This window comes from Lagopus muta, chromosome 4, assembly GCF_023343835.1.
Source record: "Lagopus muta isolate bLagMut1 chromosome 4, bLagMut1 primary, whole genome shotgun sequence".
Taxonomy (NCBI): Eukaryota; Metazoa; Chordata; class Aves; order Galliformes; family Phasianidae; genus Lagopus; species Lagopus muta.
Window position 1 is genome coordinate 47424417 of NC_064436.1, and position 24785 is coordinate 47449201.

Here is a 24785-nt window from a genome sequence, read left to right on the forward strand (position 1 = left end):
AGAATTTAGTCATTATGATTTGGACCACAGAGGGACATTCAGGTTAACTTTTATTGATTTCAGTGGGAACTTGTAGCTTAAACAGCTTTGAAAAACTTGTCCAATATGCTTAAAGAGATAAACAGGTGCCTAAGTTATGTCTTCAACCCTATCCACAAGTGACTTTCTAAAATTTGAGTTAGAATCCTATAATGTTAAAACTTAATACTGTAGAGGAAGTTAAAACTTTTCCTCAAATATTGTTTTAGATCTAAGTTTTCTATTCATAGAAGTTTTTGTTTTGATAGGTAGAAACAGTGCTCATGTAACTTACACTGGTCTCTCACAGATAGGACAAACTTGAAAAGTTACCTGACTGTGGAGATAATAGCTCGTTATATGAATTGCACATATGCCTTCCTTTCATTCTGTGTGCATTTCATGAGTAACTTATATGTACCTGTTATAACAGTAGCTCTTAGAGGTATTGTTCAGTCTTGCTGGTAAGCACTGTTAATGATGAGATTTGAAAGAGAAGTTTATTTCAGGTTAAGAAATTGTTTTTCCAGTAAATCAAGGATAGAGCGAGGATCTTGGAAGTGGTCTTATCAAGGAGAGAAGTGAAGTTGCTCCTTTTACAAAATCTACTTCAGTTTTCAAATTGCAGCTGTATTTATGTATGTCTGTGCAGCTTTGAAACTGTAATTTAACGTTGGATAATGAATGGAGATGCTGAGTAGTGGGATAGAAAAAACTGCCATAGAAATACCCCTCCCCCCCAAGAAAAAAAACTCAGAAAAACCACCCACAAAAACAAGAACTGGCAGAACAGTGTTTTAAAATATCTACATTCCAGAGGAATTTGCTGCTGCTTTCATGGCTTTGTGTTGCATGACCTTCTCTGACCCCCTTATTCTCTGCCAGCCAGAGAGTGACTTCAGCTGTCAACAGACACACTAAAGAGCTTGTCAGATAACGGCAGTTCATTGAGTTCAAGCAGAGTTTGATGAATTAAGGCTCTATCTGTTTCACCTGTACAATTCCTGATTTGTATTATGAATGACAATTTCAAAGCCTTTGGGCAACACTGCCAACCATGTCCTTGGAGATCATATTACAATGTCAGAACAATGTCAATTCTAGTTAAATATTTTTAATAGCAAAATAATTAAAGTAATATCAACCTTTTGGCAGCATTTCCACAAAAACTCAGAAATCCTCAGTTAAGGTTCCCATAGCACTCCAACTTGACCTCATTTTTTTTTTTTGTCGACGTAATTAAAGAACTGTTTCATTTCACATGCTATAGCAGCCCTTCAATTACAGTCTTTCAGTGTTCTCCTGGGTATTACTTATTCTAAATTTAAAATAATGTTTTAAAGAGAGAAATGTTTTCATGCTATGCATTAGAACTGCATATGCGCATTATAAAAGATGAGTCCCACCAAGAAGTATTTTTGATAATTTTTGATTACTACGAGGAGTTTGGCTTTTATTTTTGCTGTCCAAACCTTGGACTTAAGGTTTTAGTTCTACTGACTAAAAGTTTGAATACATAAAAAATTCCAGCTGAATCTACTAGCCTGCTTTCCTGTGAAGATAAACTCTACGTATTAATAGATAATGCAATTTCTTGCGAAGGAACACTGAGACCTTGCTGATGATTCAGTTTGAAGGCTTCAAGATGAACACACTCTGTTTATTTTAAACATATTTTGGTCCTGTGGAAAATTATTTTGGTGTCTAAGAGAATACGAATGAGAAAAGCACAGATTATTCCCAAATGTGAGAAATATTTAGAAAACTTGTTTCAAGAAAAGTAATTCTGTCTTTAGAGTTCTTCATTAATGGGAAAGCTGAGGTCTATCTAATCCTAAATAACTACCCCCCATCACACTGTTTATCTGTGATGAAAGCAAGCTGAGAGGGAACATTGGGAAGAAAGCAGAAAAGTTTTGAAAATTGCCTGGTAAGTGGTGCTCCAAAGGAACTAATTCATAACAGATTTGCCTCTGTGGAAACTTCTAATTTTTAGAGATCAGTAAATGCTGATGAGGAATCTTTTCATATGACTTTTCTGACTATCTCCATATAACCATGGCAAATTTGATGCCAGGTGGTCTACTTCAGTTCATCTGCTCATCTGCTGAGTAACAAATCATTCCATGAGAAAGGGTATCCCAACAGATGGAGATCTGGCAAAGTGGAGTGGACAAAGGTACTGATACCAACTCCAGCTAAGCTCTGAATTTTTGACAAGTCAATGATGCTAGTGTTTTCCAGTGTGGATATTTAATGTGGACTGACTGACTTCAGATTTGGTAAAATCCTCTATGTCGTATTATTTATGCATTGCTTAATCTTTCTGCTTCAATTTCCAAAGTGAATATAGAAAATGCAGAGAATAGAATTACCATCTTCAGAGAGAGGTTATGATAATTAAATATTTATAAAATACTAAATGTCATTCAAACACGCAAACCTACTAGCTAAATGGAGACAAGGATCTATAAATCTGTAGTTTGGTGTATTTAATACTTTTCTTATTCTTTCATTTGTTTCAATATTGGTAGCGTGGCAGATCAAGTAAGTAAAGAGAATCAGCCAAAACCAGTTCTTGAGAACCATCTGAAACAGCTTGCTTATTTTTGGCTTTTATCTTCTGAGAAACTGGCCTAAACTAAGCTATATTTCTCCTTCAACAGTTATAACTGCTAAAGTAACTGTAACATCCGTACTGTAGCCAAGCTATATTTTCTGAATTTCAGAGAACTCCATGTGACAAAAGTATCTATATGTCTTATTCTGTGCTTGATAGTTTTTTCCTTAATGGAAAAATCAGATGTGAAAACTCTGTTCTTACCCAATCCTGTTCCTTGTTCTTTGTTTAGCCTTCAAAGGAAACAATTCAGAGTAACTTAAGAGATCACAAGTATAAATGAGTTATCCACCCGTCTTCTGAAAAAAGTTTGTCTTCAAAAGCTGGGCTGTTTTTCAAAAGCACTAAGGTTCCATCGATTTACAAGCTCTTGGAAACCAAGCTTTTACTGATGTGTTAACATATCGATTAAAGAACAAAATTATTGTGAACAGACCTTGTCCTTAATTTTTCTCGCAAAAATAGACTTGTTCACAAATGCATGTTGCACTGAATGATTGTTAGCTTAGTACATTCCTTTGACTTTTGTAGAAATAATCTTGATCCAGAACTGTTTGATCACTAGGGACTGTGATGACTTTAATTGTTCTTAACAGAATATGAGTTATAAAAAGCCTGTAGCTGTGTTGCCTACTGGATGAATTCTCAACCTGAAGTCCTTTTGAAACTGTGCTTTCTTTCTGGGAATTATTTTCAGTAAGTTACTGATGTGACAAATGGTATGCTTTAGTACAGACTTCATTTTTTTTCAAAGTGAAATCTAGAATATCTGTTGCAGAAAAGGATTCACTTTTTTTCTTCAAAGAGAATGATTATGAAACAATGAGCTTGTGTTTATAATTCAAATGAATCTATTGTAACTGTAAGGAAACTAACAATGAAGAAACAAGGCTCAGATTGCTAATATTAACAGATCATAAATGGAGTTATTCATTAATAGTTATACTTCTGCTTATTCCATCTTTAAGAAACAGTTTCCTTGTATGTGGAAGATATGAATAGAAACATGAAATATGCAGAATCTGAAGAGAGAGAAAAGGAAGAAGAAATAAAAATCAGCCAGTTCTTTTCTGTTCTTTAGTCCTTTCTTTTCTTGTGCCTTCCTTTGTTCTGTTTTCTTTATATCCTTTGTTTTCCATCTTCCCTCCTGTTCTAATTTTTCATCTTCTCTTGCCCCTGACAAAAGGTGGCCTGGTGAAGTACCTGCAGTTAGGATAAATACTCACTTCAGGGGAGAACGTTTGGTTGCACTAGAACTTACTGCTGTCACCACTACCTGGAGCTATGCTGACTTAAGGCAGTTATTGGGGACAGAAAAAACGGCTATGATTAATTTGCATTAATTCTAATTTATGAGGCTATCATGGATGAATTTGCCCCAGTTCTTTTTATAAGCATTGAAGTGCTTATCTTAATTATGATAACTCCAAATGAAGTTCTTATAACTAAGAATCTCTGGATAATGTCTCCTCTTTCCCCCAATCCATTTCTCTTCCACTCTTCCAGTCATACGTCCTCGAATCCAAAGATAGTTAAGATCCCTGATTTAAAGTAGTTAATGCATACCAACAAGAGGAGTCTGCAGGCTGTTGTAATAGCAATTCAACAACTGCAGTCAATTTGTTTGTTCTTAACTCTGTTGTCTTTGCCTAATTCTGATGGGATGATCGATCCAGAAGTGTTTAGAAGTAATGTGTGTTATGTGTGAGAATATGGAATGTTGGTGTTTTATTGTTTTTTAATTAAAACTTAAAATGCAGGGCCAACATGAAGATCCTATGTCCTTTAATATACTATATACCAATTGTAAAGACATAATATGCCAGATGCAAGCAACAACATCTTGCATTAGAGCAGGATTGCGAGAGGACCATGCTTCCAGCCATAACTCTTTTTCAGGGAGGGAGGCAGATTCAGATTTGCCAAGTGCATTTAAAGCCTTTGGTAAAGTTACTTACTACTTTATGAGCGTAATTGAATTTAGTCTTGGTTATTTACTGCTGGGATACTTGATTGTTGATGATATATTTGTAACATAAGTGTTTTTTGTGGAACTGTAATTAGGATAGTGTTGTCATTACAGTACAGGCCAAATTTCACAGCTAGTGTCTGCAGCACTGGTTTACCCCCTGAAGAGTAGTTTATCTTGTCACTTTTCTATTTTGCCTGCCTGTGCCAAGTAACCATTTGGAGAGAATGATCCTTTTTCTGGAGACTGTCCCACTGGCATCATATGGTCACTAGTCTTCTGAACTATACCTGTGATTTTGCTATTATATTTCAGATATTTTCCTTATCCTTGTTGAATATTAAAAACAGTGCAGACCCAGCACTTCCTGTTGTTCATTGACTTTAAATTATTTTTTAAGTTTTTTGGAGTAGAAATCAACTCAGTTTCTGTATGGATGCCATGTGTGGGATTACTGAGGTCTCTGTCACACAAATAGGCATCTTGCAGGTGCGCAGGAGAATTGTGCTTTTTGAACTTTCAGAGTGTGTGAATTATACACAGTAAGAGTCAGTCTTTATTTATATGCTTAAAAAGCAGAAGGGATCCTGCAAGATAGGTTATTTGGGGAAGGAAAAGAAAAAATAGCAAGATCAGATAATAGGCAGCTACATTGTTTTTAGGAATGGGAAATTCTCATTTGCGAATTTGTCAAAGTCCAAATGAATTCAAATATTCCTTATCCAACTAATAACTGGCTTTAAGGCAGAGAATTTCTTGTCTTGACCCTCTTGAATACAGACAGTAGCTGGCAATGGCTGTGAGAAACTTCCTGCAAGTGTGTGCTGTCCCTCTTAGTGAATACCATTCAATTTTGAGTCTAATTGAAAACTGAAGACAGAAAGCTCAGCAATTATTTTTTCCCTGCAGTACAATATTTAATATTTTGATTTCATGGCTGTCTGGCTCCAATGATTGGGAAGCACACTTATTTATTTATAGTATTTAGAGCATCATAACAATGTCTCAGGAGCATAATGTATCAAGGGAAATAATTATTATGTTAAAACATACCAGTTAAACATGTACCCAATTAAAATGTAGGACACTGCTGAGTTTTACACTTTAGCTTTGAAAAGACTGTTCAGGACGAAGAAAACAACTTTGAATCAGAAAGACTTCAATATGAATGATATGCAACGAGAGAGATAATACCTTTGCAACAAAGGTGCTTTGTGTTTAGAACTGTACTACCTTCTTAAGTCCAAGACAGTGTAGTTACTTTTGCTGCTAGAAAAATGAGAAATGTGTGTGGTTTCTGATAGTTTATATTTCAATTTCATTGAAATATACTGCTCTGGTGTATGAATTCTTCTCTTATAACCTCTTTGTAACTGCAGTATAACTTCATGGGGTAGAGACCCCCAGTGTTTGTCACAAGATACTGGCTAAAAGAAGAAAATAAGGACAGAAACTTTCTCAAAATGTCTGAAAATTTTGTATAGAGAGTTTGAATTACTATAGATTAAAAGTGATTGAATTGTTTTTTCTTTTTATATCAGATAGTATTACTGAAGTCTTCACCAACATATATGTCACCAGTTTTGGACCTGTTTCAGACACAGACATGGTGAGTTTCTGAATCTTTTGTATCCCTGGTAAAAGTAAATATACTATAAAATTGCTTTCAAACTTATATCTGACTTTCACTAATTGTGGGCAAATTGGGAATAATTTTTCTGAAGCCCAGAAGTGCCAGATTCCAGAAGTTCTAAAGTTGAAACTTGGTTTATAGGCCTTATATGATACATTGTTATTAACTATTTAGTTTTGGATCAATGAATTTTCTAATTGGCTGTACTTTGGTTCATGTTCTGGGACAATCTCGATGCAGTTGAAATAAATTCCTCTTGGATGAAACTAAACTGCGCACCTACTGCATGACCCGACTGAAGATAGTTTGTAATAAGTTTTCTCAAAATAATGCTTGAAAGTTGGCTCATCAGCTCAGTTTTACAGATCTGATCTGCAACATTAGTAACCTAGTGATATGAAAAAATCAACCAAAATAGTGGAATTCATATAAATTTAGTTATCAGTGTTTCACTTCATGAATCCAGAATTTAAGCAGAAATTTGTGATGACAATACATGTGAATACCAGGCCAGATAAATTTGTGTTCCTGAACTCAACAGCCTCAAACCAAGTGTGTATTATTTTTTGTTGAGTATTTAGACTTTTCATAGTCATTTAGGTCTAGCAGTGTCAGCAGGGCCAATGAAATGAAGTTTATGAAATTATAAAGGAATGAACTGTGAAAATATTTCTCTGCATCAAAATTTCTCGTGAAAACAGTAATAGAGAAAAAGCTCTGAGGCAAGGGGTTTGTTGTAACTCACTGCAAGTCATAGATTAGGAGAATGTGTTGTGCTAGTGAGGAAGATCATGGATATAACACCTCTCATAGGAAAGAAGGGAGGGACAGTGTAATCAGGAAGTTCACTTATCTGCTCTTGCCTTTCTTGTTGATAGGTAAGTAAAAGCAGTTTAATATCTACTACTAAAAGTTTCAGGGTTAGTTTAACTTGTAAGTTGATAATTATTAAACCACTTTGAAATGTGTGGGCAGTCAAGTTTTGAAATAATAACTTCCAAACTATTACATACTGTCAGATGTGAAGGTAATGTTGGTACAATGATTACTCTTTCATTTAGATATTGCTTTACTGAATTGATAATGTTAATAACTGTAGTGAACATTTATAGATATTTTTCTTCTGTAAATGTTGGGAATGCTATTTTAAGTTTTAAGGCTTCCTCCTAAATTGTTCAATGGAAAAATAAGTAGGATTTCATTCAAATTGTCTGTATTTTTCCAGTCCATAAAGTAGTTAAGTCTAGATAAATTTGACCTCTGACTGTTTTTAGACTAGCTGATGTTGTGGTTGATAAATTCAGGAGGTAAAGTCTGAAGCTGAGATTATTCTGCAAATGCATTTAGAGGTTTGGAAAAAAAAGGAAAAAAAATCCTCATCATGGGTTAACATGTTGTCTAAAGGGGGAAAAAATATGCTACATTCTGTTCTCCCCAAGCTACTCAGCTGCCAAATCTGTTGAGTCTTGGCCAGGACTCTTTTGCAAACTGCGCTTCAAATGAGCTGCTACAGCTAAAATATGGTTGTAACTACAATAACTGTATTAGAAAAATGCTATTGTATATTAATTACGGTATGTAATGTTGAAGAAAATTTCAATATACATCAGGAATTTTTGACTTCATTTTGAGGACTAAAGGGAATTAAGAAAGGCAAAGAAATTAATCATGATTTAGCAAGTTTAATTTTCACTGTTCTGTTGTCTTGAGCTGTTATTTCTCTAAAATATTTCAGAATTATGATGCTATGTCTTATAGGCTTCCAACCAGATCAGTGATATAAATTTACTTTGACATTAGCCTGAGAGAAGGAAAGCTGCATTATATAAAAACACACACACAAAAAATAAACATATAAAAAACAAAGCTTCTCTGAATTTTCTAAGAGTTATAAGGTTAAATTATGATTGAAGTGGGCTAACTAAAGCATCTGCAATTAAATTAAAATCTTTCACTTTCGAAAATTCTGAACTGAAGGGTAATTTTAGTTGGAATATGGTTTTCAGGATGACAAAATGTTAATAATTTAAGCAATTAAAACTAATAGTTTCTCATTTTTTCCCCAAACTTAGTAAATAATTTTAGATCCAATCTGGTAGATTGGCATAGCTTTATAGTTATGACTTTAGCACTGCCATCATGTTACTTCTACAGCTTTTTCTTAGAATTACTTTCCTTCCAGACTCACCTCAAATTTTATCTTCTAAAATTTCCAATATAGCCAAACAAGTGCTGATCTCTTTGAGAAAATAAAATATAAATAAATGTTTGCTTCTCAAACTGTACTTGCTGTATGAGAGCATACAGCCACTGAGAGCCTTTATGTGAGATTTGCAGAATGCTGTGTGAACTTTTTTTAAAGTACTGTTTCGTAGCAGCCTTTCTAATTGTCACTGGGAACTGTCTTTCCTACTTCTATGGTACACAGTTAGTAGTTGACAGGACCTAAGTCAGTTTTGTCTGAGTGTTAAAATTAACAGGTTTTCTTACAGTACTATATTTCAATTTTTAACCTCAGCTTTTTGTTGTACTAGGAAAGCTTTTTTTATTGCGGTTATGTCTGTATTTTTCCCTTTTTCGTAGAATCATAGAATATCCTAAGTTGGAAGGGACCCACGAAGATCATTAAGTATTTCTACACAATTTTTTTTTCCTAAATGTCTTGCTGATAGACATCTAGTTTTTCACTTTATAATTTTTGTTCAGTTTTCACTCCATTCAAAGAGATGGTTCTATTGAGTACAAAATGTAGTGTTGTCAGCTTGCAATTAAACTTTCAGTGGATGTTTTTTGCTTTTCAATTATAGTCAGCACATAAATTTTAATGAAGGCTGAAGATCAAAGCCAGAAATGACCAGGTTTGTTTTAACATTTCATTACTATTGAGGACAGTACTTCAGAGAGGCAGTTGAACTCCAGACCACGTTTTCCTGATTTCCTTATTCTGTTTTGTTTTTCAGATCTTTTTTCTATAGAACTTGAAGTTTTAGCTGTTTCTAAGTGAAATATTTTCCCAAAGGTTTAAAAAAAAAATATTGAAATCATTTTTACTGTAGATACTTTAGTTCAGTATCAGAAGAAAAAAAAAAAAAAAGACTAAACGAAAGACCAAAACAGGAAATACCTTTGGTTTTCTATGCTATCAAGAGCCTCTAAGTTGTCTTTTAATTAATCAGTAAATGGATAGCTCTATTCCTTTTTATTATAGACAAAGACTATGGCCTTTGCAAGTTAAAGCCATAGGTAATTTTGAGGAGGATATCTCACATGATGGCTTGCATAATTTCTACCTTTTTTTTTTTTTTCCAACTGGGAAAGACTGTTTTCTTGTGCAGTATTTTGTTGAGTAGACCAGTATTGGAGATTTATTTGTCTGATACTGTGCCCAGCTAGTGATATTAGTTCCTAGTGTAACTCCAGTTTGAATTTCTGCCCCTGGCACCAGGCATTCATTGTGTTTCAGGGTTGCCCTTTCTCCATATCTGAACAACAAAAATAGAGTAATATGAAATCTTTGTATTTTCAGTACTGTGAATAATAAGTTGCAGACTTCAAGTTATCTCAATCTGTATCTTTCCCATTAGTCTTATCCCTCCGCACTGCTTATTTTATACTCAGAGTTTGTTCTGTATCAGGTCTATGGAAATTGAGAGCAAGCTGTTCAGAGAAGCATGTTTTCATAAATGGATTTGAATAGGAAGACATTATCTTTCCTCAGTGTTATGATTTAAACTGGTTAAAAGTTTTTTTTTTTTTTTTTTTCACAGAATTTCTAATACTTCATTTAGTTTAAATGCTTAGAAAAATAAGACTGTAGTTGGCCAAAGGAGCAGAAATCAAAGGCATGAAATAAGTTCTTCAATTTGAGGAAGATCATGCTACAATTCCCTAGAAATATGACACTATAAATAGTATTAAAGGTTGTATATATCTGGCAGACAGTATTTAAACGTATTTAAAAATGAATATAGGTATCTTTGAAATGCAATGTCAGTTAGGACATCACTTCTGTTTTTAACAGGGCTGTTATGGGTTAAAAAGAAAAAGAACTACCAAAAAACCATGCAGTTTCAAATGTTGCCCAATGCAGCATTTACCAAAAAGAGATACATAAGTGGGACAGGAAAGGGTTAGAAAACCTTTAAGTATGTATCTTTTGGTAAATATTGATATTTATATTGATTAGATTCAAAATATTTACGAGTTTTGTTGTTTTCCCTCCCCCCCCCCCCTTTTTTTTTTTTTTGCATGGTAATTATTATAGAGGTATTCATGAGATAAGTAGAACAGAATAGGGATCAGTCAATATAGCACTAGGATGCAAAATGTATGTGTTTTGTTTTTTGTAATCATAGTGTAAATGGACAGGGACCATTTAATTTCATTTCATTGCCTCGATTTTTCTTCCTATTTGCAACTTTCTTTACAAAATGCATTGAGATCTATAGAAAGAAAAATGAGATTTTATTGCTGATGTTTTTGATGATTCACACAAAACATTGGATAACTCTTTTTCCATCTTCTCAGAACAACACAGGTTCTGTCAAATAATGTTTTCCACCATGGATAAGAAGAAAAATTCTCAGAGAGCAGAATTACCTGTAGATGAGTTAGGATTTATAACTGGAATCTTCCAAGGCCACAGAACATGTTTTCTCCTGTTTGTTCTGCTTTCTAAGCTAGGGCTATACATCAGATGTGCTTTCTTGAAATGTTGCTGTTTTGATTTAGTGGCATTTCATGTCTGCTTTTTTATCTTTGAGTAATTCTTTTTATATATGGTGGAAGACAGTGAGGAAGTGTAACCTTTGAAATTCTTTATTGGAGACATTATAAAAATTTATATTCTAAACATTTATGTGCAGGGGCTATTTTTCAAAGGATCTTTTAGGACTTATTACTCAATTCTCTTGAATTTTAGTGGAATTTCAAAGCTTTGCTCCCTAAGGCTCTTCTTTCCTCTTCTGTATACCTCCAACATCAATCTTCTCATGCATAGCAATGATTTCACTGGTAAAGCCTCTCAGATAGATATGATAAGGAAGATTTTAGGGCAATTTTTTTTTTAATTTGAAATAACAGATTTCTAGCCAGATTCCACATATTGTCTGTTGCTTCAAGTATGCAGTTTCTGCTGCTCCTTATCCTCCAAGATTTCAGATGATTAGTAACTTTCCTTGATATGTAATTGAACTATTAGATTATTTGGAATCTGTAAATGGGATTTCAGGTCACAGGATAGTTAGCAAATAAAACAACAAATTAGCGAATAGTACAGGACAAATTAATGTGGTATACAGTGAAGAAGGAAATTATTTGTCATGAAGTAGTGCCTGTTTACATATATGTTTACTAGAATGCTAGTGTAGACAACAACTGCCATTTAAGTTAATACAAAGAAATTATTTTTGGTGTATTGTGGTGTTAGGTTTGTTTAATATCTGAGTAACAATTTGAATTAGAAAAACGCAAAATTGTATTACAGTAATGGAAGGCCTCTAGATATAGATATAAATTGTTTGTGAGTTTTTTCAGGTGACTTTATAAGCATCCCATTATATCGTTCTCAAAGGATCTTTCCATGAACCTAATACAGTTTTTTTTTAACTACAATTACTTTCTCTCCTTCCCTGGCTATGATCTTTCAGATAGCTGAACTTTCTTTCCTTTATTCCATGTGCTTTTCTTAGATTCTATCCCTGTCTTGGAAAAAGTCCTTGTAGTTTCTGGGCTCACAGAGGAAAAGATGAGAAAAGCTTCTGCTTCTTGCTCTCTGCTTAGCACTTGTTTGCAAACCAATATGATTGATTGAGAAAGAACTTAAGCTTTGTTAATCAGCACACAAGGGAGATAGAAAAAGGTGGTATGAACTTGATAAGTTCCTTGAAGACACTTCTGCTTTGAAGTAACTTGAAAATTTGATATTGATGAAAATTTGTCAGAACTTGTGACTCATTGCAGTGGTACAGGCTGTTGGAATATAATCATGTTTTGAAAATGTGTCCGTTTTGCACTTGTCCAATAAAATTGAAATTGTTCCAAAGTGACACTTGCCAGAACACAGTTAAACTTCAACAAAGCTTAAGAACTTTGAATTCCAATTTATATGCTGTGCTGACACTAACAAACAAATAAAGCCATTTACAGTTCCAATTTAAAGTTTGTGAACCTATATCATCAGCGTGGTGTCTTTTGCTTTTCTTTTTTCTTTAGAAGAGCAAGAAAAAACAGCAAATGGAATACCTAAGTGCAATCATTTGATCCGGGTCACCAGTCTGTTTTGCTTGCATCCTTTTCTCTTTCCTTCTCAAGATTAGGCACTAGAGTTAAGCAGGCAGAGTATAGGCCACCTGTAATTCATTTGCTCCTTATGTGTACTTTTGCTAATAAAATGTACACATTTACAGACCTTGCTTCTCTTTTTGGAACACTGTTCTTTATATCAATCTACCGGCATATATTGTGCCATACATTAATAACCTTGCTTTTCTTCCTTTCGGTTTTTGGTATTTTCCATACACTTAAAATGCTCCATCACTCTCCTGCAGGTGCATCTGCTGCATGAACACCATATTCTCCTATTTTTTATTTCTTATTTTAAATTAATTTAATTGAAATTACCTTCGTCATGTGTGCTATATGTTTCTCGTACAGAACTCTAAGTACTGAAAAGGTTTGACACAGCCATCAAATTTTGTGATATTTACTCTGCCTTGACAAAATTTTGCTGAAGGAATTTTACAACCAGTGTTTCTCTGACTTGTTTCTCAAATGCAGATTAATTTTTCATAGTCAAAACAAAACAACACACATCTTTATTCCATTATAGGAATACACAATAGATGTCTTCTTCCGTCAGAGATGGAAAGATGAGCGGTTAAAATTTAAGGGCCCAATGAATATTCTTCGATTGAACAATTTAATGGCCAGCAAAATCTGGACCCCAGATACGTTTTTTCACAATGGGAAGAAGTCGGTTGCTCATAACATGACAATGCCTAACAAGCTTCTACGAATCCAAGATGATGGAACTCTTTTGTACACCATGAGGTATGTATTTTTATTTTTTCTCTGCTCATGCTATATCTTGATGCAATTTTTCCAGTTATCAATTATGTAAGGTTCCAGGAAGATTCTTATTTCTTTTAGTTTGTAACCCAACACCAAAACACCAAGAGAACTTCTTCTCTGATTCTGTTACAAATCTATTCAAATAGATCAGTGTTTTCTATGTGTTCCTCAGTTCTCATGAACACGTAACATATTAAAAGATACAGACAATCTGCATAAAACACTTTAAAGCCTATAGATGGGAATTGTTTTGGAACTGCTAAGGATACTCAAGTGTTTATGCTCTGTCTCAGAACAATTAGACTAGCGTATAACTTCGGTCTGTTGCAGCGCACAACAATAGACTGCTTGAATCATTAGGCAGATTTATTACTGAGATCACTGGAAACAAGAAAATAAATCATAATCACAGAATGTCTTAGGATGGAAGGAACCTCAAAGGTCACCTTGCTCCAGCCCTCCTGCCGTGGGTTGGGTTGCCAAACACTAGATCAGGCTGCCCCACACCTCCATCCAACCTGGCTTCGAAAACTTCCAGGGAGGGGGCATTTAACATCTCTGAGTAGCCTGTACGGGTACCTTATCACTTTTTCAGTAAATAATGTCTTCCTAGCCTGCATCCTAAATCTCCTCACTTTTAGTTTCAATCTCGTTCTTGTAAAGTTCTTCCTTGTCCTGTCACTATCCAACCATGGAGAAAGTTGATACTATGCTTTCCAATAAACTCTCTTCAGGTACTGGAAGTCCCCAGTGAGGTCAAACTGAAGCAAAAGGCTTCGTAAAACAGGCTAAACAGGCCAGGCAGTCTTTAGTAGATCCTGGCCACCAGACATCCTTAATTGGTCTTATCCTGAATTTTAATCCACAAGCTATCAATATAGTCATGGCTCTTTTTCAGAGACATATCTTTGGAATCTATCCACTCCTTAACACAAAAAAACAACTCCTCATCCCCAGTTGCCCTGCCTAGATCTTCTGAAATATTGCAGCCCATTTTTAAAAAAATTTTTTTAATTGTAACTTGATGCATTGCAACTGATTTTTATCTATTCTGTTGTATATTTTAGTGTATTTTAAAACTCATAATTAAAGCCTGTAATTATAGTATTCCAGTTGTGAGATTTGTCCTGCCAGATTTCTGTGGTATCAGTTAGGTCATAGTTTTCTAACTGCTCCATGGTTTCCATTTCTTTCTGCTTATTTCCTATGCTTGCACATTGGTGCAGAGGTATTCTGGCTGGATTATTGGCCTCATTATCTTCATGGATAAGCCCTACCAAATTCCTGTGGGGAAAAATCTGAGGATTTCCAGTCACTTCCTAAAGTGACATTAAAAAAAATAAAAAAAAAAAAAAAAAAAAAAAAAATAAAAAAAAAAATAAAAGAAAAGTGAATTTGTCTCTTTCCTATCACTCTGCATTGTGTCCTTAAATTCTTCCTAACAAGAACTATGCAGAAAATGTACTTTACACTTCAATAACTATTTTTTAATATATCTAATGACAGGATTTTATTTAAAGTTTTCATTTTTGCTTCTGGAAATGACTAGCACTTGGCTGGTAAAATATAGTACATTTGGTCAGAAAAATAATTTATAAGTGTTATAAATGGTATGTATGTATAGGCATAACCAATAAGCCCTTGTACTGAATGTTGAAGGGTAGGCTGCTAATCATATTACATGGTATTCAAGAAGTAAACTGTGACCTCCATTTATACAATTGATCTCAAATATTTCTAATTGTTTCTCTACGAAATGACTAAAATTCACTTCCGTCAGAATATACTCTAGTTACATTCTATGAAAGTAAACAACAATGTTTGAAACCATTCTTCTCTTTAATAACAAGAAAGTAGATCAAGCCAAATAGAATCACTGAACACTTTCTATTTGTTTTAAGTTCATGTTGGAAAAACTGGAAAATCTGATTGGGAATACAATGACCGTGAACCATTGGGAGTGCACGAAAATGTAGTTGATATTTGAAGATGGATGGATGGATGAAGAGCAACATAAAGAGCAGGAAAAATTTCAACCCAAAGGGAACCTACAAGATAGGAAGGAGAAGCAGAATTTTGATTAATTAAAGCTGAGTTAACTCACTCAGCTAAAAATAGTGGAAAATAAAAATGTCAAAACTTGTTTGAGCTGTTTGAAGTTGTTTTACTGTATTAATCCACATATTTAATAAAATATTACTGGGAGTTTATCACCAGATGAGCAAACGTAACATCTTGTAACAACAGATGAGCACTGTTAACATGTCATGCCTATAAACAAACACAAATGCTAATTACAAGTAACAGGATGAATAGCAGCAGTTTTTTAAAACAGTACACTTTTCTCCCCTACAATTTCACATTCAGACTCTTAAAAAAGGATAAAAGAAATGTGGCACACAGTCTTTTGCTAAGTCAACTGCATTTTATGTGGTTTTGTAATGAGATTTTCAGAGCCATATAATCACATATGTACCTCAGAATATTATGAGAAGAAAATGACAGTTCTTAAAAACCTTCAGTTACATAATTTATATTTTCATTTAAATGTCCTGTCCTCATAGTTTTGAGGTTGGCTCTTTTAATTTTTTGATGTAGTATGTCAGTGCTTTCCAAAGGAACACATAAAAGGGAGGAAGCAAGAGCTGATCTAAATTTAAATTAGTTTAATATAACACTTCAGTTTCATCTCCTAAATATGTATGTATATATATGAACTGTTCATTTTTGTGGAATTTATTTTCTTGTCCTGCTAACTGACTTAAATGCAAAGTGGTCTTTTTGCCTTTTAGGCTTACAGTCCAAGCTGAATGTCCAATGCACTTGGAAGACTTCCCTATGGATGCTCATTCATGCCCACTGAAATTTGGCAGCTGTAAGTGTATAACCAGAATTATGGTCTTTGATTAGTGAAAACCTAATATTGCTCAACCTTCATTTTAGTTAAAAATAAGTTGTTAAAGGGAGGTTTAAAACACAAGGTTGTGCTTTTTTTTTTTTTTTTTTTTAATGAAATTGTAACTTGACACATTGCAATTGTTTTTATCTATGCTATTATGTCTTTTAGTGTATTTTAAAACTTTCTTGGTACAATTTAACAGTAAATACTGTGCACCTAATTCAGCACTGTGCTGATCTGCTTTTATTCCAGAATGCTAACCGTACTGATGAATACAAGCCTAGGTGCCCATAAACTGTGTAGAATGTACATATTGTATTAATAAAGAGCAAGTAAAGACTTGGAGGAGTGTCTTCATTTACTGAAATGTTTTCTTCCTCCTTATTTTTAATCATGTTTTCTTTTTCATTCTTTAGTTAAGGCAAAAACATATGGCTTCTTTTGATTAAAAAAAAAAATCGTTCATTATCATATTGGCTAGTTATATTGGCTAGTTAAATAGGTGGACTTTGATCTCAGTATTGTTATTTTAACAGCAATATAAATTCATTCATCTGTATTAGCAATCCTTCTTCCTTGTGAATTAGGATTGCGCTGTATGTATTTCCTGTTTTTTTCATTGCAATTATTATTTTTTTTCTGCAGTCTATATTCTGTTACAGGCCCAGGAAATGGCATCCTTTTTTCAAGGAAACTATGTAATACCAATACATTCTGGCTCTTTTAATTTTTACTGTAGCCCCCACAGGTTGTGAAACAGGTGATAGGCCTCCATTAAGAAGATATTCACAAAATGAATGCTGTCAGAGCACTGTGCACATTCTTTCCATAGCACTGATGTGTACCATTTCTATGGAGGTTGGAGGGGGAAAAAAAGCAAATTTAATCAAGTCTATGTTTCTGATTATGCTGCCACTCTAAAGGGAGGCCTTAACTGTTGAGATAAAAGATAGAAAACTAATAATAGTTTTGCCATGGAGCCTTTTTTCCACTAAATATTTTATTACATTTATAGTGCATAATGCAACTTAACTAAATAACACAAGAAATGTTGGCCAAAACCAGCTACTGATGAATAATATATATATGTGCATAGTAAGATACATGTATGAGGGAGAAAAAGACTCAATGTAGCCTCAAAACAACTGATATAAAACAAAAATACCTATAATAATGAAACTGATACTTATGCTATGCAGTTACTTCATAGCATGACTTGATCTGCACTGCTAAGGTAAAAAAAAACCTTCTGAATAGGTATATTGGACTTTGTGTGAGATTTGCTTTTTGTTTTTCTTTTCTATTTGTTTTCACTACTAATTTGTTCTTTGTTCTATTCCTGTGGTTTCTGCATTTCCAGTAAAAAGCAGGTTTGAAAGTGTAACTGTGAGAAAAGTGATTTTAGGGAAGCTGTCTTTTCTCTTTGTAGTCACTTGTGCTCCAGCCAGTTGGCACACAGTGAAGGCTTATTTCTGTTCATTTTGAAAGGCTTAGCACTCACTTCTTTAACTAGAACTCATTTCTAGGCTTTCATTTTTCATCTTTCATTCTGGGACTGAATTTAAATGATAAATAGTGGTTAAAGAAATAAGCCAAAATCCTGAGGATTTGGTTTAGCTGAAGCAAGTCTGCCAATGGTATATGTTTGTCATATCTCCTCGTGTATGCTGCTAATCTTACATTGCTAAGAGGATCATCAGCCTGCAAGATTGTCTCAGTTTCTTTCTTGTGCTCAAGAGAAAAGCTGAGCTGGATGTACTGATGAAGCTGTAGCTTAATAAATTGCCATTCTTGAACTTTATCAAAAAGTCTAACCAACAGTGGAGAGCATAGGGGCAAACTGGAAGTTGGCAAGGTTAATGATTTGCATTAAAGTAGAGGGCTTCTTGTGGGAATATGGGTAGTTCGAAGGGAAGTATTAAACATCTCTGCATGCTGCCTGCCTGCTATGTTAGTTCTACAGTTTATGGCAAGTTGAATGAATAAGCATCTTTCAAGGCCTGCAGGGATTTCTCAAGTGAAAATGTTTACAGTCCAGCAAAAATGTTGCTTTTTTTTTTTTTTTTTACCTCACTGCAGATATGGATAAGGTTTCAAATATACTTGTCTCAGTCAATCAAATGAGCACACAATTTCTTCTGTTAGTGTTTTACCTTTTTCCTTTCATACTCTATTTGTTTATGAGGGTATTAGATTGGAAAAACTTGTGAGATATATTCATTATTTTCTTTTTACTTGTTGAAGAGACATTAATGCTATCTAAAATACAGTGCTGATTTGCTTCCTTTTTAGTTTATTTTGACTGACTAGGATTAAATGTATGTTTTCTGATGAATGTAATGAGGAAGCAGATTGCTTAATGTCATTATGCCCCAAAGATAGATCTAAGAGGCTAAGGTACTGACTTTCTGCAGGTATTTAAAGAGCATTGTCAAAGAACCTGTTTCCCCATACTCAGGTATGAATAACAAAACGTTTGTGATACACTACCAAAGGGAGAGTAGGGAAATAGAAGGTGAGAACAGTATAGAAATGAATTTTAAAAAAGGCTGTGTACTCTAAATGTTAAAAATCACTGTTCTTTTCATCTGACCTGACTTTTTGTGACTTTTAAGATTCATACATAGTGGATCTGTGACAGTATGGAAGAATTATTGTTTGCAATTTATACAAATAAATCATGATTAATAAATACACAAATGCATGCCCTGATCCCATGCAGCCATAAGCATTAACCCTAGTAAAGTTATTTAAAATATACAGGTGTTTTCGCTAGACATTTTAGTTCTCTGAAGTTTCCTTTTGAAAGGTAATTAAGTAGCTCTTCGAAGTAGATGAATTTGGATGTAACTTGTTTGGTTAAAATAACTGATAAAATATCATATCTTATTTCCACAGATGCATACACAACATCAGAAGTGACATATATTTGGACTTATAACGCTTCAGATTCTGTACAGGTGGCACCAGATGGTTCAAGATTGAATCAGTATGATCTTTTGGGCCAAACAATTGGAAAAGAGACAGTTAAATCAAGTACAGGTTAGTAAAAAAAAAAAAGTTTTAAGAAAAAGCACTTACTTCGCTGTAATGAGTGTAGGCTTATAGTAATCGTAAGCTACTGAAAAATGTTATTAGCCGTAGTTTATTACATATAACTCAAAGCAGTGAGTTCTTTCAAGTCAAAAAGTAGCAAATAATAATAGAAGTGAACTGCTCCCCAGTGACATTTTTTTTTAATACTCAGTCTTGAATACTAACAATTGTAATCCAAGGCTTGGATGGTTGTTTAATTTCATATGGTAAATAATGCTTTTTGTCTACTAAATGGTAAAGTATTCTATTTTCAACCATTTTTTATGTCAGCATATTTTTTTCTTAAAAACATTTATAATAATATAATATTTAATATTTAATATATTTAATAATAGTTGGATTATTCTACTTGGCTCTAAACTATGATCCTACATATGTCAGGTGATGATTCTATGACTGTAGACAGAGTTCTTAGGGTGCTTTGTGTGAATGCAGAGGGTTGCTTATATTAAGAAGCCTGCAGCACCAAAATTCTTGTCAAGACGTAGAACAGTTCATGTAAGTTCCTGAATACTGATCTTTCATGGATCTTAGTAGGATTAAGATGTAATTTTACCCAAATTTAAATTTTCTTGTATACTGTAGGATGCCTCCTACTACACAGTACGTTTTGTTCAATTTAATTACAGTACATTTGGTTCGCGTAAATGTGCCAAACTTTATTTTACTATAGAATCTGACTTTCTGAAGACTATAAACTTTTTTTTTTTTTTTGTGGCACATTAGGTGAATATACAGTAATGACGGCTCATTTTCACTTGAAGAGAAAAATTGGTTATTTTGTCATTCAGACGTACCTCCCATGTATCATGACTGTCATTCTCTCTCAAGTCTCATTCTGGCTGAACAGAGAATCTGTACCGGCCAGGACAGTTTTTGGTGAGTACATTGAGTGGCATGTGTTATTTGCAATAGCTGAAGCTGTTAGGAAGCGTTTTTGAAGTGTGCTTGGTAGAACCCTTTTTTTGTTTAATTTACTTTGTAGAACGTGGCATTATTTTTAGTTGAAATAACTTTCAGCAGCATCTTACAGAACTCTAGGGAATACCAAATCTTTCAGAAATCAGCGCAAGTGAGAACTGTTCCTATATTCTTTCCTCTCTTCTGTGAAAATATTTTCCACTAAATAGAATGTAATTGTGAAATTCCCATTTAAAATTTAATTTACATTGTTTTCTGAAATGTCTTTCTTCCACTGATATTACTCAATCATTTTGACACATAATAGATATGTACATTTCTAAGTATGCTTGTAAATTAAGCAAATTAAGGACCTGAATTATTTGAATGCATTAAAACTTGCAAACCGCAGTTCTTCAAAGTAAATCTTTTTCTGTGAGCCTAGTAAATCTTTCTCGCTTATTCAAACTGGAATATACCTTACGATAGTGAATAGCTTTACTAGTGAAGTATGATAGCATTTTTCATAAATTAAGATTTTGTTCTTTTCCTTGGTAAAGCAAAGCAACAAATGTCTTTTTAAATACATACAACTTAGAATTCTTCTAATCTGATTTTTAAAGAATAAGATAAAAGTGCAACAAAAATAATGCCTATTTGGAATCAGCTATCAAAGATACTGTATAAAATCTTATGGTTAATCATTAGTAAACACCACACAGTCTTCAAAAAATACGCCAAACTCAAATAAGTCATGCGCAGTGAAGCACTCACAGTCTCTCTTGGTAGAGGAAATGCCACAAAACATATCATGAAAATTGCAGGTTTGAATATGAACCTTATTGAAGTCAGATGAAATGGGTCAGTAGTTATAGAGGCACTAGAATTCTACCATGTTTTCCTACTCATTTAACAGTTACAATATGTAACTGTAATATCTTCAAATTCTTCTGTCAGTTTGTACACTTCTGTTTATCAAAACACACTTTTTAATGAATTTTTTCCTACACTTTCCTTGTACAATGGCAAATACTATGCCTCTATCCTTGTCCTTTTCTGTACCATTTCCTATACGTTTAGGACACTGTAGCTGGTTTGTCTATAAACAGCTTCCATCTTCTTTCCCTAAAATGTAGTGTTATAGTATCACCAGCAACAAGTCACTAAGATAATTTTCCTGCAGCCTTACCTCCCTTCCTGCATATATCTTTCTTGTTCTGTCTTTATTTTTTATTTAACTTGTATTTGGGGGAAATAAATAATATCTGCATAACAGCCTGCAACTTTAATTGGATCAGACTTAAGTGTATTCTGGATAATGAACAATATGTACTAGTAAACAGTGTGATGTGATCATTTTGCCTGTATCAGGATGTCTTGGAGAAACTGAGTGGAATGTCCACAAGAGCAGAACTAGGCCACCCATGACATAAAATCCAAAATATATTGACTAAGCACAATGGGTATAGGAAGCAGATAGCAATTTCTATCCTAGTGTTTTATTTCTGTCAAACATGCATACACCTCAGCACTAGTTATGGCCTCATTTCCCCCCGAGACCAGCCTGGACTGGCACTTTGAACCCTGGATGCTTGCACTGAGCATCTGATGAATCTGGTGTCTGCTTGATCGAGCAGCAGTTGTACCACATGCTTCTGCACAGGGTTGGATGTCACTGCACGAGCTATTTTCTAATTTTTTTACATTTCAAATGAGATTGTCAGCGTAAGCTGCCAATGGTTGCTCTAATCATGTAGCCCCAGGCGAATATCCCAGTCTTTCTCCATACCTACTGGCAGCAGTTGTCACAGGGATTTCTATTGCCCTCTTGTTTCCAGCCTAAATATGTTACAAAAATGTGAAGTTATCCACACTTGTGTAACAAAGTTCCTCTGTTGCTTCTTAAAGCTTTCTGGTTCATTGAATTAATCCTGACAGAGCTGCACGGATTCATTCAGGGTGTTGTTTGTTTGGGTGTTGCTTTCAGCTAGACACTACCCAGTTATACAGAAATCCTGCTAAGATAGTAAAATCAGGTGCTTCCAGCATGAAGTGTAAACTTGCAAGAGAGCTTACTATACATTTGTACTGATCTTATTTAATATTTTTATATTAAGTGGTTTCTTACAAGATACTCATCTTCACATTGTATAGTGATTATAAAGATATTAAAAATATGATTAAGATGAAAGCATTAGTTTTGATAAAGCATTTATAAGAATGGATGAGATTTTTTTCAAGTGTCTTAAGAGTTACCAAGTCCTGGGAAAGATTAAATGTTTGAGTACTGTTCTTTCAAAGAAATGTAACCTCTAGTTATTCAAAGCTCCACGTATCACTTGGTATTTTATGTCTGAGAGAAGATACTATTCTTTCTATTTTCTCTTGTGATGTACTTTCAAGCTGTAGTTTAACATTATGGACTTGATATAATGAGTATTCTTTTATAGTTGAGCTCCTTAATCCCTTTCCTTTATGGCATCTATTCAATATATTTGACCTAAGCTGTCCAAAAAGAACAGTGGCTTAATACTCTATTGTTTCATCTTTAAATTATTGGAAGAAAAAGAATTTATCACTGTTAAGTAAAAAAGTATTGAATGTGTTTTCTCTAACAGACAAACTTGAAAAGTGTTTGTGTTTTTAATGAAAGGGAATAAGCCTGGTTTATAATTTCTTCATTTAGTGCAAGATTAATATCTATTTCATTTAGTAATGTTTTTATTGTTCTGCATTTATCATCAACAATATTAGCAAAGCAAATCTTGCGAAGGTTATTGAATTTTCACTTCATTTTCAATGGGTCATAACATTTAAAAACATCACATGTATTTGAATTGCAAGATTCGAGGCAAGCCACAGAAAAATAAGAAATCATCTTTCTTAGCACAGTAGGTATTGTTTTAACTCCTTCAGGATAGGAATGAGGATATTAGAATAGATGTAGTAAGATGTGTATTCTATGATCTCCAAAGTGAGCAAGGCAAGAACTGAAATAACAGCTGTGTTATTTTGTTAGTACACTTCCAATATGCAGTGTTCTAAACTCAAACTTTATTCTCATTTTATTCTTATGCTACAACCCTTTCCCTGTTTGTTCTTGGTGTAACTTTTCTGAATCTATATCAATATGCATTTTGAAACAAAAAGCTATTTAGACCTTAAATAGACAGGCTTTTTGATTCTGCAAATACAGAAATAGGATCCTTAGAAAAGTTCAGGTTGTTTATGTGGGTATTTTTACAAGAGAATTGAATGAGGTAGACCCTGCCTTTTGAACAGTTCTGTATATACATGTATCTTTGTCCTATTTTCTTAAAAAAAAAAAAAAAAAAAAAAAAGCCTCAACTGTCTTTCTTTCTTTCAGAGGCCATAGTTTATCTTGTGTCCTTAGAGATAACCTTCCACTCAGAACTTTCATCCTATAGCTGCTTAGTAGGGGAGTTCTGTTAACGTAGACATAACACTCAAGAGGTATTCAATGGGAAGCACATATGATAAGCAGTAGCACTTGGCTAGAGACAGAGCTGGCTGCCAACAAACTAATGCCTTCCCAGCTCAGTGCTATCCCAAGACTGTAGCTTGTGTGTTCATGGAAGCATAATCATATGAGACTTGTGTGGGAGCTGGAGCAGACTGCTCTTGCCATTCAGCTTTGGGAATTGGCTTGTAGGTTGTTGGTTGTTTTGTATTGTATTCTCATGTAATGTATATGCACATAAACAGTATGGTGTGTAGTCAAATTACTCTGATATCACACTATTTCCAGAGCTTATCTGCATTTGTTTAGTGCCCCAACCTTTTAAACTGTAGTAAAATTTATTAGTAGTTATTTCCATAAAAGAGAGATCAGACATTACTTTCTCTTGTATTTATTAACCTATTCAGTTTTTTTTTTTTTACCAGGTTAAGTGATATAATTAACCTTAAAAAAAAAAAAAATCAATCTTTTTTTGTTATATATAACAAGTGTGATAAAAGATGAAGTTGTGAAAAGAGTAGCGTATTTTAAGATCTGAAACACAACTTAAGGATTTTGTGCAGATTATTTGAAAAGCTGAAGTACTTATTTTGTTACAGAATGTCCTTTTTGTGATTTGTAGGATTCATTTTCAAAGGAGATATTTACATTCCAATACAATACAGATAGGATATAATTTAGACAACTAAGACTGTTCAAATTAGAAAATGAATTTGTTACATGAGGAGTAGAATTAGGATCTGTAAGAACCTGTCCTTGCTAAGGAATAGGCTGAATTTGCACACATACATCAGCATGAGCCTAGTCGTCATCACTGAATTTAACTTCATTATGTATGTGCCAGCTCCTTCAATTTCACTGTGTTTTCAGTTAGGTATATTTTGGGTTTCCTTTTTCAGTCATTGGATGGCTGTTACCTATACTGTTTAGCAACAGACATTGTTTGCTGAAAGGAAGCTGCCTAGTTTTAAACAATTCTTGAATAATATCTGTGCATTCTGGGATCCAGAATATGTCGAAGCCAGTATTTTTCACAGATGCAAATTTAATGTCAGTGAGAGATGTTCAATTTTACAGTCCTGTAGATGTATATCTTGT

At 33.9% G+C, this 24785-nt stretch overlaps 1 protein-coding gene across 2 annotated transcripts in view; it reads left to right on the forward strand.

The window, feature by feature from the left end:
• GABRA2 (gamma-aminobutyric acid type A receptor subunit alpha2) overlaps window positions 1-24785 on the forward strand; it is a 51725-nt gene that overhangs the window by 18584 nt on the left and 8356 nt on the right. For both annotated transcript variants that reach the window (XM_048942594.1, XM_048942595.1), the window contains 5 exons: window positions 6149-6216; window positions 13070-13290; window positions 16104-16186; window positions 19109-19252; window positions 20033-20185. In XM_048942594.1, the coding sequence (XP_048798551.1) occupies window positions 6149-6216; window positions 13070-13290; window positions 16104-16186; window positions 19109-19252; window positions 20033-20185 (669 nt within the window). The remainder of the gene's footprint in view (window positions 1-6148; window positions 6217-13069; window positions 13291-16103; window positions 16187-19108; window positions 19253-20032; window positions 20186-24785) is intronic.